The sequence below is a fragment of the Haliaeetus leucocephalus genome, unplaced genomic scaffold, assembly GCF_000737465.1.
Source record: "Haliaeetus leucocephalus isolate CR32 unplaced genomic scaffold, Haliaeetus_leucocephalus-4.0 Scaffold924, whole genome shotgun sequence".
In the NCBI taxonomy this organism is placed as follows: Eukaryota; Metazoa; Chordata; class Aves; order Accipitriformes; family Accipitridae; genus Haliaeetus; species Haliaeetus leucocephalus.
In genome coordinates, this window is record NW_010973360.1 from 165,833 (window position 1) to 182,844 (window position 17,012).

Consider the following 17,012-nt stretch of genomic DNA (forward strand, 5'->3'; position numbering starts at 1 on the left):
ATTACTTTTTTATAATTGCTTTTTGAAAAGGTAGTGGCACCAGCAAATTGTCTTTCTGTGCCTGAAAAGCTATCAGTCTGTAAGACCAAAACAGTCTCAAAGTAGGAGATTTTAGAAAAATGACCCTCTACCAACCTGCTCTGGGAGATGTAACATGTGCTCCCAGCTGCTGAGTAACCTGCAGCCTGAAGATACACTTCAAAGGAAACAGTTTTGAAGAAAAGTGATGATGGAAAGATTATATTTTCAGTTGTTCACCCTCAAAAGTGCCTTGTTAAACTACCATAATGGCTGCATATTCCACAGGGTGGAAACAATTACGTTTGTTTGCAGTAATTCATTCCTTCTGTCTCTCTTTTTCTTTAAATTAATCCTTCAGGTTTTGGCTGATTATGAGTAAAAGATGCAAGTCCACTTCCCTTGTAAAAATTGAAAATTTACTGTAAATTTATATTCAGTTTCTAAAAGCCCTCTTTCCAGACTAGATAAATAATGTAACAATATTTTAATCTTTAATTTTTTCTGAAAGCTCCTGAGGTCTAAATATTCTTCTGGAACTGCCTGGGAACCTTCTGCAAACTACCACTTTTCAATGAGAGGAGTTGGAAGTGAAGAACTGGAATGGAAAAGGAACGGCAAGAAGGGGTTAAAACTGAACTTAATGTCACAAAATTTTGACTCCAACTTTACAGTAGTGTTCCCAAGGGAAATAATAATGAACCAGGGCAAAGGCATTTACATTTTTTGAAGTTATATGGTTGGTTTCCAGGTTTTCAGAGACCTTTTGTTATTTTTACTTTTCCAGGTATGTATTGGTGCATAGGGTAATACCTTTTTCTTCTGCCTCTCTGAAGAGTGTGAATGCTCAGAGCTGAAAAGAAGGTGGAAGGGAAGTATATATTCACCAAAAAGATTGAAACAGAGACAAAACGTTTTAATGCAGAGAAGCGGTATTTTAAAATTACTCTGTTCCGATTTGAGTTTCACTTGTAGAGCGTTAGGGAGGTCTTGATGGTAGTGGTGGTGTCCAAGTGACCTAATGAACATATTTTCTTGTATAATTCCAGCTGCAATTTGTTGAAATTTACATTGACCTTTCCCCTCCACTGGTCCCAGAAGAAACTCTGAAAACGGATGTCTTGGTCTTGGCCTTTCTCATGTTCTCATGAGCATTTCAGCAAGAGTCCCTGGTAAAAGCAGTGGCTTGGAGAGGATTTTCTGATGCCAGAAGTTGTTCACTTGAAACTAGGTTGTGACCGCAAGCTTATTTGAAAGGAAATGCTAAGCGGCCCTACATTTATATAGCCTAAGACCAGTTTCTATTGTTGTCCCTACAGGGTTTCCTACCAGCCAGACCCAGGCCTTCAAGGGCACTTGGCCACTGAGAAATTATCCTGGGTGCTAGGACTGAGGTGCCCTTTAGACACCTTTAGTGGCCTTTAGGTGAGATCGAGTTCCCTCTTCAGTGTTAGCCTTGCTGCTTATTGTCCTGGTTGCCCCTCTCTGGGTTTTAATTGTCACATGGAGCATTTCATAAGCAAGTAAATGGAGCTCACTTTTTTGTGATGTTGCTGGTGTGAACCATGAGTAAGGAAAGCAAAAGGAGATAGTTAAATAAAGAGCGAGCGTGCTTGCACTCCTGCTTCAGGCTAGTAAGACAAAACTGTTGGTTTCACATCTCAGGTCAAGGAGTCAGGTCGAGTAAAACTGTGTTATGTTCTTTTTCATAAAGGTTCATTTTGGGCAGAAAGGGAGACAGGAAGGAGACGGGATCAGAGGGAGACTCACATCAAATTAATTTAAAAACTTTAACTCACAATGCTTGTTTGGTTTCAGTTTTTGTAAAGGCTGATTTTTTTTTTTCTTCTTTACATAAGCCATTTTTATAAATGTATCTTCAGACAAGATTTCAATGTAGCAGGCCTGGCCTGGCAGATCAAAGATTTATTTTTTAATGGGAAAAAAACAAAAATGTTGAGCTATTGCAGCAATGTCAAAGAAATGTTCCAGTTAAAAGGAGATTGGCATCAACTGATTTAAAATTTCTTAAATGAACATAACAAGGGATAAACTGTTGACCTTTTTCTTTATGAATGCTTTTCTCGATTGTTATTCTGTACTCATGTGTTTCTCTGTGAATGTGCATTAATATATACAGCCTAGCTTGTTAGAATTTTATCTTGTGCACTAGGCCTGCTGCAGGGAACAGTAACATTTTGGACATTTCTGTTCCAAATATACAGTGGTTCTGTATACCTCCTAGTCATATTTTAATCCTCATTTCATGTGTTTGTGATGAGTTTTAAATGTGCTTCTTTTTCTTTCCTATAGAATGCTTTTGGTTACATCAAAAATATTGCTAAATCCTTTAAGCAAACTGTGAAAGCAACCTTAAAGGAGATCCAAAGGACATTTAAGTTTTACTTTTCCAAAAAGAAAAGGTTTTGATACAGTTCCTGTTGGGGGGGGGGGGGTGTCTGATTTCTAAACTAATGAAAAGAGCCACGTTTCTCATAAAAACAACTACGCATAGACAGATTAAATCAGTTTTTTTGCCTAAGTTTGCAGGAAGTCCCGGGAAATGTTCCTGCTGGAAACTATGAGCTGCTTCTGGCTGCATAGATCTATTTTACTCTTCCTGCTAGTACTCAGTCACAGTTATACGAGATTTATAGACTATACCGGCACTGACAATGTCATATCCCACCTGCCAATCCATAAATGTCAGCAGCAGTTTAAGTCAGAATGCCAACCCACAGCCTGGCACAAGGTACGTTCTGTTTACAACTGCCTAATGGCACTCAAGGACCTTCCTGGTACATAGACCATCCGAACCGTGGGAAGCTCTCGTTTTAGGAAGTCTTAAGTACAAAAGTTCACATTTTGATAGGGAGATTTCTGTTTCTGGCCATGGTCAGATTCACTTCTCAATCAGAGAACCGGCCACAACCGTAGGTAGAAAATGTTCCTGATAGTGAAACCATTGAGTAGGCTGCAGGGAAGATCAGAGCTGGAATAATTCCTGTTCAAAAGCGGCTAATTACACTGGAATGTAAAACATGTTGCAAGGTTTGATAGGCTTGTGAGGTTTAAGAGAAAGGAGTGCTAGCAGCTGAACTCATCTGTCATCGTAGGATGGTAAAGAAAAATCTAAATCTCTGTGGGTTGGTGTTGCATGAAGGGTTCTTTTGAAAACCAGGTATTACAGCTTTTAACTGATATCCGGCTGCGGTTCTGCACTGGCAAAGAGATGAACCAAGTAGCTGGGGAGCTTGTACGGTGAATGATGCTAATTGCTAGCAAATCTGAAAGGGATTATATTGTGCAGCCACTACAATAGTGGAGAGTAGACTCAACTACCCAGGACATCCCTTCCAGTGCAAGTCTCCTAAGGCTCCCTCTTTAAGTAAAGAGAAATACTCCATGTGTTAAAGAAATTGTTCTACTGCAGCTATTTTGAAGCGTGGTTTCTGCACTATCCACCCTTTCTTGCTATTGTTTTAAAACAATGTCATCACTTAAACTCCAGAGAAGATGAAAAATCTGTAAACAGTGAAGCATTTCAGGTTACTTATTTTAAAGGAGACATTTATGGTAGCTCCACCAGTTGATAGTGACTCATCTTAAGTGTTTGCCAGTGCTCAGTGAAGGTCAGGGCTGTCCCTTCTGTGTGTGTATGAGAGAGGATCAGACACAAGTACCAAGACTGCATCTGAACACAGGGCACTAGAAATGAAGTGTACACCGTTTTCAATTAGGGTAAAATTTCCTTATGTAAAGATTCTGCAAAACTGGATATTAGAGAAAGCTTCCTCGCAGAATTTTTAAATTATCCTAGAGGCCTCGAAAAAGAAGTGTATGAATGCTGTGAGTCCGTAAGAAGGAGATTCAAATTAGTAGAATATGTTACTTTGAAAGCATCTAGAATTTATTTTTAAAAACTACTGCAATTCTAATGAAATTAAGGGGTGACACTTCAGCTTGTCACGTTATTTTTCTTCATTGCTAATGCACATATAAATGGCTGAAATTGTTTCTTCTGCATGGAAAACTGGATCTTCTTATTTTAATTGATCATTCTATTAATTCTTAAATGTTTCATGTAGACATTAAAAATGCCTGGCTAATCAACTGAACCGTCCCCTCCATGTATTCAGAAAAATGTCTGTTTACCTATGTGCCCACCTAAGCATAGCAGAAGTAGTATAGCTATAGGGTATGGCTGTAGTCATCTGTTCAGGTTCTTACTTTGTTCCAATACATGCATCAGACCTGTCTGCAGAATATTGTACTGTTGCTGATGCCACACCATCAAGAATGACTACATCTTCCAGTACCTGGTGGAGTCTGTGAGACTGAAAAGCATGTGCTTTGCTTTTAAACGGGATTTCTTACACGGTCACTGAGACACTGTACAGCTGAGGCTCCATGATTCTGGGGGTTTTTGTGGTGTGTCTGTTACAAGATATTTTTCTACAGCTGAATTGCACTTGAATCAGTCTTTCTCTTTAGAACTCCAGTAAGCAGATAAGCTATGGCCTATGACAAAATATATAATTAAGCTGTCCAGTTCAAATCAGGTTAGACAGCCCTGTAAGGTTCAAGAACATATTTTCTCTGGGTTGTTGTGCTGTTTCTGTCACATATTCTCTGTTTTTAAGGACTTGTGACAATTGAGCTTTAACCTAAGCAGTGTACTTTGGTCAAATGTCTCCAAGTTTTTCGGGGGCATGTACCTGACAGTCCTGTAGGAGCGTGAGCATGTGACAGGAGACGAGAAATGGTCAAATCCTGCAAGTCCACATGTGGCTGGTGGGAGGCAAGACACTGATTTCGCTGCAAGGTGTCGGAAGCGGGGGGGGGAACAGCGTGACACACAATGTTACGGCCTCTGCACATGTCTGTTGTTTGCGGGCAGCCCTTGGGTAGCACAGAGGATGCTGAAGCTGTGTGGATGGATGACCGCTGAATGCCATACTAATCTGCCCAGACTTGGCAGGCATGGTGGTCCCACAGCTGTGCCCTGCTTCAGGCGTTGGAGCTGTTGCTGCAACAGAGCCAGGCTGGTTCTCAGGCATGTTGTTTCCTTATACTGAACAAAAAGGAAGACTGTTTTCCCCTTAAGGTAAAAGTTAGGCTGTTAGAAGTTGTGTTTTTCTCGTGACAGCAGTAGAAATGACATATCCAATACATGGGTTCCTCTACCACCACTGTGGGATTTCTCTCTTTTGGCTTCCTTACTGTGTGCATTTTTTTCATACCTAATAAGAAGACATGCCTGGGTGAAATTTTTATTATGGACATTTCTAGTGGAATTAAATTTCAGCCAAGCATCACCATCACCAACATGCACGGTGAGGAAGGGTTTCCTAGTGACATGCACAAAATTCAAAAGCCCGGGAAGTGCTGGGCTAATGGCTTGCCCCTTTACCCTGGAAATGTCCTGGAGATCTCAGTGGAGCCCAGTGTTAGCAGCATTGGAAAGGAAGGCAGGACCGTGTGTGAGAGAGGGGGAGAGAAGATCCACATGCACTTTATTCAAGCAATTCTACCACTGTTGAGGTTTTCAGCCACCTCCTTGTGTGTTTTCTCATTAAATCCTCTAATATATACACAGGCATTTTTGTGACATCTTTGCACAAGTATGTTCGTTGTAACTGCTCTTGAAAGTTCAGTATATGATTCCTCAGGACTGTGCTTTGCTAGTGACCTAGGTTTTTTGAGAGCTTATGCAGTAAAAGGTATTTAAAGAGACAGGTTTGAAAATCATGCGCATGCTGCCATGACAGGCAAACTCAGCCAGGCTGAGATGAGCTTTTTCAACCTGCTCATTCAAAAATTAACAGGAGTTGTCTTTAAAGCAAGCTGTTGTTTCCTGTTACAGCTGTGTGCATACTTGTAATTGAGGAAGCAGTTTGTAGTGATTAGGCAGAAATGTTTTTTTTTTCTACTTGTCACAGCAGCCTACGTTCCACGTCAAGTTCTCAGAATTAATTGCCCCGTGCAGATTTTCGCTGGCTAGTAGCCACCTTGTACGTGAGCTGAAGTAGGAGTGAGAAACTTCTAAGATCCTTGAAGAAAACCTGCAGTAATCTGAGGTCTCCTGCAACAGCCTAGCAAGGCCTTGCTCTGCAGGTGCACTTTCACGTCCTAGTCTCATTGTGTGCCCTTGGTGGGTTGCACTTCCAAGCACCGAATGCCCCTTCTTGCGTTCCCCTGAGCGCCAGAGGTGGTATTCCCACTTCCCAGGAGGGCCGCCCGCGGTCCTGGCTGCCTTTGCAGGATCCGGCAGTGCTGAAGGTGTTAGGCAGAGATCATAGCGATGGGTTGCAATTTCTCCCAGGCCCTGCTGCGTGCCGGCAGACCCTGCTGAGCCTCAGCCACCACCACTGGGATGGGCTTTTCGGTTGCCACAGCGGGAAGGAGGGTGCCTGTGGGTTGAGCATCCCTTTTCTCATTCCTCCCAGCCAGAAGCAGGGTGCGAAGCAGCAGGGCAAAGCAGAGCTGCTCTCCAGGTGGGCTCAACAGGGGTCTGCAGTCCTGAGGAGGAGTGATCTCGGGTGGCTTTGGGCGGCTGCTTCTGCCACGGAGTCCCCCAAGAGGAGGACACAGCTCTGCAGCATGATCAGACCAGAGAAAAAGGTTTTGGAAACCACTAGCTTACATTGAGTCTTCTGGTTTAATATTGTATCGTGCTTGGGCGCATTGCGATACCTCTCTGGTGCGACTGCTCTGAGGGATTTGTGTGGCCGGTACATCTCTAAATCACCCCGTGAAAGGAAGTTTCTTCGTTATGTTCCTTAAGAACAGAACAGAAGTTTCTCTTACCATTACACTCTCACCCATTCAATCCAGCACATTATGTGTCTGAGTCACGCTGTAATTTCCTTCTCCTTTCAGGCTTGCAGGAAGCAGAGCACACTGCTGACACGGGTTTTTAAAGTATAAATAAGCAAGTTCAGTCACAATAGCAGTCACCAGTATAGCCCATGGAAACTGAGATGCACATGATTAAATTGTGTGATTATACTTCTTGGATGTAAAAGCCTCTTTCTTATGACTGCCTGCCAATAGGCCATATAGCATATAACACATGCTAGTACATACAGCATTTAACTCTCCTTTTGTCACATACCTGCTATCCCTTCAGATTTTTAAAGGGCTGGCAGTGTGATTAAAGATGTTTGCTCACTGCTCAAAGGGTCTATGTCTCTCCACACTTCTCACTTTGGCTACCGGAAGAATCCTTGCAATATCCCTTACACACCGTTAACATGACAAAGCATGATTATTTTTAACTTTATCACTTAATGCTGTTTGTTTTGCAGTAACACCAAGGAGTCCTGGCTGTTTAGCAGCTGCTTAGGAAAACCAAGTAGAAAAGTAGTCCCCATGCCACACCTGATGTTTTAAACGTGTAACATCATGGTACCACAGGGACAGCTTGCAGATGTTAAATGCAAGGGGGAGGGGGGGGTCCCTTCCCTTCCTTTCTGTCTTTCTGTATGCTTCTTTCCTGAAGTTGGCTGCAGTACTCACCTTGTGACTGAGCCAGCCTGTTCAGCTGCTAGCCTAGCAAAAAACTGTTTTCAAGGTAGTTTGCAGACATTTTTTAAAATTAAGTCTACTCCCTGGCCAATCAAAGGAATAGCAGAGCTGACTCAGGATAGGTGGCAGGAGGGTGAGCTAGGGCAGGGGAGCTGGTCTTCCACTTCTTGGCTCTGTCATGCTGCTGGTACATGGAACTATACTTCAGCTAAGTCAGAAACTCGGTCTGCATACAGAGAAATTAAATGGAAGAATAATAGAAATGGTCAGAGAATAATATCTGCACATGAAGTGTTTGTAGCAGTGCTTGGGACTGCACGATACTAGTGATTTTAGTTCAGTCTGGGCCTAAGATTAGGACTTTATTGTGAGTGAATTTGGTGAAGAGTTGAATTAGGCTTTTTGTTTAACACGAAATGGAAAACTTAATTTATGTTTCTTAGGATTCTTAGAGTGGTGTAGGAAATGGCAAAAAAAGTAGCTAAATTCTTTCAGAATTAAAGGTCTTTGACTATTTAGTATATTACCAAAGGTAGCTAAGGTACTTGAAAATCAAAACTGTCACGTAGTTACAGCCCTGTGCTTCAGTATTTTTTAATCTTTTCCCTTTTTATAGGAGATCTCATTTTCTGATTTTCAATCAAATACATGAATAATTTTGCATGTTCTAAATAATAATCACTTCTAACAGGCTGTACATTGAATCAAATGCATTCAGATTCTTTCCTGAAACTTACTGTGGGCTTCAGAAGAACGTGCTGTCCTGACCAGAGGTGCATCTGGTGCAGTATTTGGGCACAGAGGATGGCCGGTGGTGAACGATAAGGAGGGTGTGCAGCGGCAGCCCACTGGTGCTCTACCCTTCCAGACAGTGGGAAAGCTTGGAGGGGGAAAAGAAAAGCAGCTTTGCAAAGGTTTAAGAGGCTGGATGCCCTGTTGTGAAGGAAGTAGGGTGGTTCTTGTCTTGCAGTCAAAGAAGGGGAGAGTGTGGGACTGAAGAATGGGGTCAGGCAAAGATGGAAGAAAATACTTTGTAGTGATTAAGAGCAAATGTGCAGATAAACTGTGAAGGACCTTGAATATGGGGATTAGCTGATACGAGAGCATAGTGGTCGGTTCAGGAGACCTTAGTGTGATGACTCCATTGACTGTTCAGGTAATCTTTCTGATCATATTTTAACTGAGTTTCCAATAGGAAACAGGAAAGACTAGTCATGGGAAGAGAAAATAACAACGCAGTATCTAGGCCACAGAAGGAGTTTCCCTGCTCATCCCAGGGCAGGAATGGGATGAGCGTGACCTGTAAGAGTAAGGAGAAAGAGGAAAGTATACTGAAAGCAAAAATACTAGTTTTTCTTGTGCCATACTTGGCAGAGGCGTGTTCCTTCTATCACAGAGAGGGTTGGCAGCTCCCCGCTAACACAGCTGAGCAAGAGTTCCCAAAACATCACCCAGCCTCTCATAGAGAGAAGACAGATCTCCAAAGTGTTGACTCCTAAAATAATGTTATTACATGCTGTGAATTTCAAAGGCCTTGTGTTCTGATTCATGGACAAAATCCCAAGGAGCTAGTATATGCTCATTAAAGGTAGATACAGAGATATATATAAAAAAAATTTTAAAAAAACACTTTGCTCTTCCAGCCAATCAGGTCCAACTGTCTCCATGCAGTAACATCTGGTATGTGTTCTTCCCCTTTTGCTCAGCTTCCTGAAAATGTGTTTGCTGTCCGCTCCGTGTGTTTTATGTCATACGTCCTTATTTGGACAGATATTCCCCCCCCCCCTTTTCTTTGGAGAGAGCATTTGGGTGCTGATACTTTCTACACTGTCTATGAAAATAAGTTTATTGGTCTTGCCAAAATACAGAATGTCTTCTCAGGTAACTGGTGTTAAAGTTTATTGCTTAAGTACAACAAGGTCCAAATTTAGGCTTCAGAAAATAGGTTGTATTACTAATAATTTCCCCTTTGCTTTTTGATGCTTGTCTTGAGATACTGGGATATGAGTTCCAGAAGTGCTGAGTACTTAGAGCTGTAGCTGAAGTTAGCAGAAGATATGGTTGGGGCATGCAATGTGCAGGTTAATGCTGTAAATGAAAAATAAGGTTTACTGTGTCTTAACTGGGCACCCAGAATCAGTGAATGCCTTGAAGAGTTGTGACTCTCCATCTCAGTAGTTAGTGTCCAGAATGATGATGATGATGTCACCCCTTCATACTGCGGGATGTTTGAAGACAGGGAACTACATCTTTGGCTGTTTTCCATTAAGAGATGCTGTATGTTCTCCCAAAACATAGATCCTAGAGAAAGATTAAGAGAAGAAAGTTTGTTGCCTTTTCACCCAATGAGAAGAAAAAAACAAGTTTGCTTTGGGAGGGACTCTGGTGGTTTATGTCATATCCAGGCCCATCTATCAAGTCTCTCAACCACTTGGAGTTTAGTCCAGTTAAAGACATTTTTTAAATGTGGTCTTGAATGAATCTTGCCAGGTCATGGCATTTATTTCTTCCTGGTGTGCTGATGTTTGAGTATTCTTTGCAATGTGTTTCAGACATCTTCTGCTTTTTCCTCTGGATGAAGCCCTATTGCCGTTAGTACATTCACAGAGCTCTGACTTGTTATTTATGGAGAACACTCTAACCTTTTCTTCCAAAAGCAGTTACCATGCTCAAGTACTTTTTCCCCTTGCTGCTCAGATCTCTCTCTGATGCTAGGGAACAGCAATAAAATACTTCCCCAGTACTTTGTTCTCAGTTGTAGCCAGCCAGACTTCTTCATCCATTTTATTAGCCTCTGTGTACAAAAGGACCGCATTAGTAACAGGTTTTTTACAACCCTTTCTCTTCAGACATATTCCCACTGCTTCTTTTGCATTAGAGATTTTATAGGCATTTTTTTTCCATGTGTTTTATTTCAGTTGTGTTGTTAGTGTAGTTATGGCCTGTTCTAAAGAATTACAGTTATCAAGATGACATGGAAGGAATTTGAGACTTGCTTATAAAATGATCCAGTAAGAAGTATTGGATGATTAATTTGTGAATAATTTTACGAATCAGTAGTGTTTTTAAAGAAGATGGTCTTAGCGATAAAATAAATTTGATTGATACTGTTGTGGAAGGAGTTGCCATTTGAGGTACTAACTTCATAGGACCACGCTACTCCTCTTAGACTATAAGCAGCAAAGCGATGCTGTGGCAAGGCTGCAACAGGAGGGAGCAGTAAACTCGGTAATGGTAAAGGGCATTCTTGGGCAGACAAAGAAAAATAGAGGACTCTAGAAATGTCTCTATCTCCCTGTCATAAATCAAATGTGATGAATAGTGTTCTGGTTGTTCTGATACTGGAAACAAAATCTGAGTAACACTGCTTGCATTGGCAGTTCGCTGTGGCTTCATGCTGAACAGAATCCGTTTGATAAAGGTCCCATATCAATGCCTCTAATGACCCTGGATATATTTTCTTCTCAGGTCCTCAGAGCTCCTGGAGATGGCCACATTTCTGCTTTCTTCTGGAGCAAAATGCTTCTAGACACATCTGACTGGGGGCAATGTTTGTTTAGTAGAAGTGAGCCCCAGACTGGAATAAGGTTCATGTTAACACATAAATTTTAGATATTCTTCTAGATCTGAGAGGATACCTGTCACCAGGGATTTAATGTTTTGGCTTTGTTCTATCTTCGGAAAATGCAGAGTTCTGAAATAAAGTATATTTCACAGTAGTGAGAATGTGAAATGAATAGCGAAATGAAGTCCAAGTTTTGCTGTGTATTTATTGTCAAAATGAGGTTTTAGACAGAGTCTGTTGTACAATTTCTGCCAGCTAAAGATGGGATAATAACTGATGAATTTTTCAGAGCATTTCATTACATGAAGAAATCAATAATTATTAATTTCTCCTCAAAGCCAGGCATCTACCATCAAGAACAGAAGTTCTGCACAAAACAAGACTTGTTTCTTGTGCTAAATGCTTGACTTTATAGCTGGGCAAATAGGTTACACCTAAGTCAGTAGCATGGTAGCAGCTTTTTCTTACCCTCTGATTCCTGTGACTGCTGAAAGATGAAGAAAACCATTAGCAGCTGCAGAGCTCTGTGCAATGGTTTAATTGTGTGTGGAGCAGGACTGAGTATGCTGAATTAGTTCACAGAGAGCTGATAATAAATGAGGGGAGGGAGACCAACTCCCAGCTGAATAGTTTATTGCTGTGGCCCATGTTTTTAAACCGCAAGAATAGGAGATTGCTGGCTTTAGTTACACTTTCAGTTAGATGAATTACACACTTGCTGGCAGCTCTCATTTGACACGTAATAATCGATACTTCTCTACTTACTCACAAATGAGTGTAATAGCAGAGAGCTACCTGAAGGTCCAGAGAAGGAAAAAAGTCTGTCATCTTAGACAAACCTCGTATGCATTCAATGCTGAGAAGCCTTTGCTGTATAACATTTGAAAGTATTCTTATTCTTCTGCTGATTCCCTGGATGCAAATTGCTTGTGGACCTTTTAGCCCAATCATGGGGTTCTGCAGGTTTTCCAGCTCCGTGAGCTGGGGGAAATCTCAGCCTGTGGGGCAAGCAGGAGCCATTTTAGGCACTGCCCGTGTCCTAAGGGCATCAGACCACAATGTCGGATGTGGCCTCCTCGGGAGGAGCACAGTGGTGAGCAGGAATGAGGTCTCCATGAGTGCAAAACCCACCACAGTTATATCAGCTTGTTCCTCATCCTTGAGCAGGTCATTACAAGTGTATCTTGATTTGTGCCCATGCCTGTATGCTTACCTACATATGGCAGATGAATGGTTTTGTAAATGCACTTTACACTCACTGTTGAATGCTTAGGTCCCTCCCAAGACTCTTGCAAACAGTATCAAATTCTTAGAAACCCGTCGTCTGACCTTTTTCTTTTGGAATATTTATTAGTGTACAACAGCTACAGACTTACTCAAAGTGTTAGGGGTAGCAGCAGCAGTAGATAACTATTACTAGTGTGCGGTCGTACTGTTTTTAAAGCACCAGAGTAATTTGCTGGTTTCATCCTTGTTTGATTGCAATTAAATATAAACATCACTCAATGAACTTTGCAACAAGTAAGGGCTGTACACTATTATGTAGGGCAGTTCCATATCGATGTGGTGATATTATTCCTGCATAAGCATATTTAAATTTAAAGTTGTACTGGCTAGAGAAGGAGTTTCTTTTATTGCACCTCTCAAATGAGTGTGTGTCAGGGAATATAAGTGAGTGGAAAAAGTCTGTCTGGAAGTAGGCAGCATGCTGTGGTGTATTGCGTTTCGCTGACATGAGAGGAATGTGGCAGTGAGGTCTACAGTTGCCTGCTGTAGGCACTAGCGCTCAGGCTGAAAAGCAGCTTGGGATGTGCCTTTTGCTTCATTAAGCAAAAGGCTTTATGCCTGTGGCATGAAGTGCTACAAAACACAGTGCAAGTATTACAGTGTATGTTGTTAGACAGCATTGCCAGGCTCAAACATCTAAAATCACAAGTCAGATATTCCAACATAAAATCTGTCTAGAATTTAGGGATATGGTTTTTTAAACTCTTTATTTCCTTTTTACTTCTCAAGATTTATTTAAGTGAAAGCTGAGATCTTCACTGAAAGTTGAGATCCTCACCTGATTTCAGGGCTTTAAGAAAAACACCAAATTTCAAAAAAACTTGCAAAAAGGTCATAAAAGTTCTTAACAGTGAGTCAGGCCTCTCCTGTAGAAGCTGTGTGATTGTATAAGCTTTGTCATTGTAAATAGGATCTAAAAATCAGGGATGCAAAATGCAGGCTAAGCTCCTGGCACTTGCAGTTTAGTTGAGGTTTGCTTACCTTTAACAAATGTCACTAACTGTGCTGGCTCACGTTATTGAGCAGCCGGCCAAAAAAAAAAAAATACAACCAAACAACCCACACCACAGTCTAGAAAGCCTGCGTTGTGTGGGGGAGCCACGGTGAGGCAGTTTGTAGACCTTGCAGCCAGAGTTACCTACGGCTGATCCGTATCTGGTGTAGCTTCTGCAGCCTCCTAGAGTTTCGTCCTGTGTGCGTTGGGGTCAGTAGTACGACTCCTGTTCACAAGAGCAAGCACGGAATGCTGAGGGATGCATTAATTTCCTTGTGTTGTCTGTGTCTTCCGAAGAAATGTCAGTGCTGACCCCTTCCCTCAAAGGGAAGGTGTAAGGGATGATGACATCTGAGTTTTTCTCCCCACTCTGCTGAAGCGGCAGGCTCTAGCTTTAGGATTTTGAGCCCTGCTGCACTGTTAGCAAGCAAGGAAGGTGGAGCATTCATGTTTCTAGGCGGTTTTGCAGCGCTGGAAAAGCAATGCCATAGGCACGGGCATTTTTAGAATCCTTTGTTCATTGTTCCTACTGACCTGCATTTCAGTCCCGAAGAAGACAAACTACAAAGCCCACACTTTGGAGAGACTAAGATCCAAGAGTTTAAATAATTGTATACAATTTTTAATGTACAACTCCGGCTTCCTGGCTTGGAAAACGGGTGCTCCTGTACATAGATTAGACTGTTGGTAGGTGAGCTGTAAATCTGCTTCTGTTCTATCTGCCTGTCTTGACCTCAGGTGAGATTTTTTTCTGCTGTGCAACCCTAGAAGAAACAACACTCTGACATTTGTGTTGGCAGCTCAGCCTGCCTCTTCAGCACACGTGTGTCTGTCACCATTCAGCCAGTCCTCCTTTCCTGCACAGCTAGTTCAGATGAAAATCACCTTTCTCTCAAGAGTGCTCCAAGCGGCTGTTTAACATGGCTAAGCCTCAGGAACTCTGTCATGCAAATATAAACCTGCTTTTAGGTCAACATTTAAAGCATTATTTTCATTGTTTTTAAGAATCCTATTAGTTAGAGAGGAATGATAAATAATCCAGTCATCTGGAACCACATCATTCTGGCTCAGGGAGCTGTTACCACTACAGATGATGCTTTAGGTCTTGGAGGTGTATGTGATCCGCTTTTGTACTCTGGGATCTAGCAGAACACCTAATGGTTCAATGTAATTGAAGCCCACTGAAGTCTGCAGGAGATATCATTCAGTTTGTAAGTACTTCTTCCACCTTCAGTGGAAACATTTATAGTCAGAAGCAATGCCTTGAAATGTTTTACTACTGTCATATTGATAGAAAAAAAACAAGATATAAAGAGGTTGTATGCATTAATTATTTATCTTGCAATCATGAAAGTATAAAAATAATCCAGGGTGAAAATTGGGAGGTGTCATAAAGGAAAGCACTGGTTCTTGCAGTTTGAATAATGCAGACCCCACTCAAGCTTTCTCAGCAGAACATGAGGTCTAATCCTAGCACAAGTAAATACATGTTTTTTCTCTACAACAGATTTAAAAATCATGCAGCTCTTGAGAGGAGACTAATTGTGCTCACTTAGCTTCAAGTGAATAATTAAACTGTGAGGAGTTATTATTTTCCTGGCTCCTATGTAATGTTTCTCACTTATTAATTCTTAGATATTCAACTTTTAGACCTTTTAGCATCAATCAAGCTCTGCTTCTGTTGTCTGAAAAATGAAATATGTAAAGGAAAAACTGCCATGATTTAAATACATTGTATTGTTACAGTATAAATATCATCATTGTAATTAAACCACTTGAAAATATGAACCATCAACTTTTTCTCTCAGGGACTCGTCCACCTATGGGATTTTTGTGCCTTTGAAAATCTCCCCAGAGATCCAGTGTGCTTTGCTTCTCCTGATTGTTCTTGAAATAAAATTAGCTTTTAGTCCTTTAAAATCTGATGGCTTTATCTGCTACTAAATGCATACATAGTAAGCGCTGTGGGATCAAAACAAAAACAAGTTACTCCTCCTACGCTTGCTGTTTTGATGGGATTTGCAGTTTGGCAAAAGTCAATAATCTGACTCTTGCTGTATTTGGGATCATGGTGGATTAAGGTAGATCCCTTTGGCCTGGATCAAGAACCTGCAAGGTATCTGCAAATCAGAGGAAAGGGTGAATAGAAAAGAGACTGGAAAAGGATGAGAGAAGGCACATGAGAAGGCAGGTAGCCTGGTCCTGAGTCCTGGGGCAGCACTAATGACACCCGTGTCACTCCTTCCAGGCATCAGCCAGGCGCCCTCTTAAAAGTCTCTGCTAACAGAGATTCTGTCACCTAATGAGGGTTTGGGCGGATTTTTTTCCTGTTAGAAATGTTTTCCTGATGGCCGACTTGCCCCACCAGGTGCCTGTGACTTTGTCCATAATTTGCTGCCTTTGTGGGGAGAGAAGGATGATGCCACGTTGAGGAAGTGAAAGGGGATGGGGAGGGAAGCGCTCGGGTCATGGGAGGAAGGTCATGGAGATGAAGGGCATGGATGGAGAGCCCTGGGAGGATTAGGAGCAGAAGAAAGTGTTACCCATCCAGGCTCCTTGTCATCGTGTTTCTCACTACTGATGGCTTGAACTTTCTGATGTTTTTGAAATGCTTTAGACAGATATTGGATAAGAGCAAAGTTTGGAATCTAAGCACAACCTCAGTGGTGGGGAAACCCCTGGGTCCCATCTGCAGAACTGAAAAACAGTAACACGTTGACAGAAAGACGTGACCATAATGCCCTTTTCCTGTCTTTTCTACCCTCACAGATGAACAGGAGCCAGCAGTCAGCAGTGATTCAGATATTTCATTGATTATGGCCATGGAGGTTGGACTGTCCGATGTGGAGCTTTCCACTGATCAAGACTGCGAAGAGGTGAAGTCTTGAAAAACAAACAGAGATCCAGCACTAAACTACGGGGGAGGGTCATAGGGAGGGACCGAGTCAGCTTTCTAGGATTTGGACCAGTCATGCACATGCCTCCAGAGCACTGTCACTCCTGCACACTCCATTCTGAGATGGTCACGAAAAGCAATAGCAACAGTTGTGTCTGCCTGGATGCAGTTTCATCATCTACATATGTTCATTTTGTTCAAATGGGGGATGAGCACTTCCAGTTTACCCACGTGCTTGAGAGCAGTCATGTAACTCTTCAGTGGCTCATAAATACGCAACTGAAATGACAGCTTGAGTGTTTTCTACACTTGTTTGATTGGGGTTTTGTTTCTTTTTTTTGAAAAGACGTATGTTTGTTATGTTTGTTTGTTTGTTTATAGTTTGTTATGGATGGACACTCTGTTTTTGTTGACTGACCCCAGCTTTTTCAAGAGTTCAATCCAGAAATCTGAATTCCCATTCACTGGTCACTTCATGATCTGACTCCAGGATTTATCATTGCCTTGTTGTTTCTGCGTGAAGTACACATGACTTCAGAAGGATGGTGCACCAGCACCCTGCATTAATGTGAAGCCTGCTTTCATTAAGTAGGAGCCTTGGAAATGGTATATTCTGAAGGCCTTTATTTGTAAGAGAGCTCTGAATTAACAGAGCTTGCTGAGATTTGGGTTAAAACTGCATTATGTTGGCTTTTACTTAGAGCTCTGTTCTAGACCAGTAT

At 41.8% G+C, this 17,012-nt stretch overlaps 1 protein-coding gene across 1 annotated transcript in view; it reads left to right on the forward strand.

The window, feature by feature from the left end:
* Window positions 1–16,580, forward strand: part of RNF150 (ring finger protein 150) — a 118,841-nt gene extending 102,261 nt beyond the window's left edge. The window contains exon 7 of the mRNA XM_010583603.1: window positions 16,164–16,580. Within this exon, the coding sequence (XP_010581905.1) occupies window positions 16,164–16,282 (119 nt within the window). The 3' untranslated portion in view covers window positions 16,283–16,580. The remainder of the gene's footprint in view (window positions 1–16,163) is intronic.
* The last annotated feature ends 432 nt before the right edge of the window (window positions 16,581–17,012 follow it).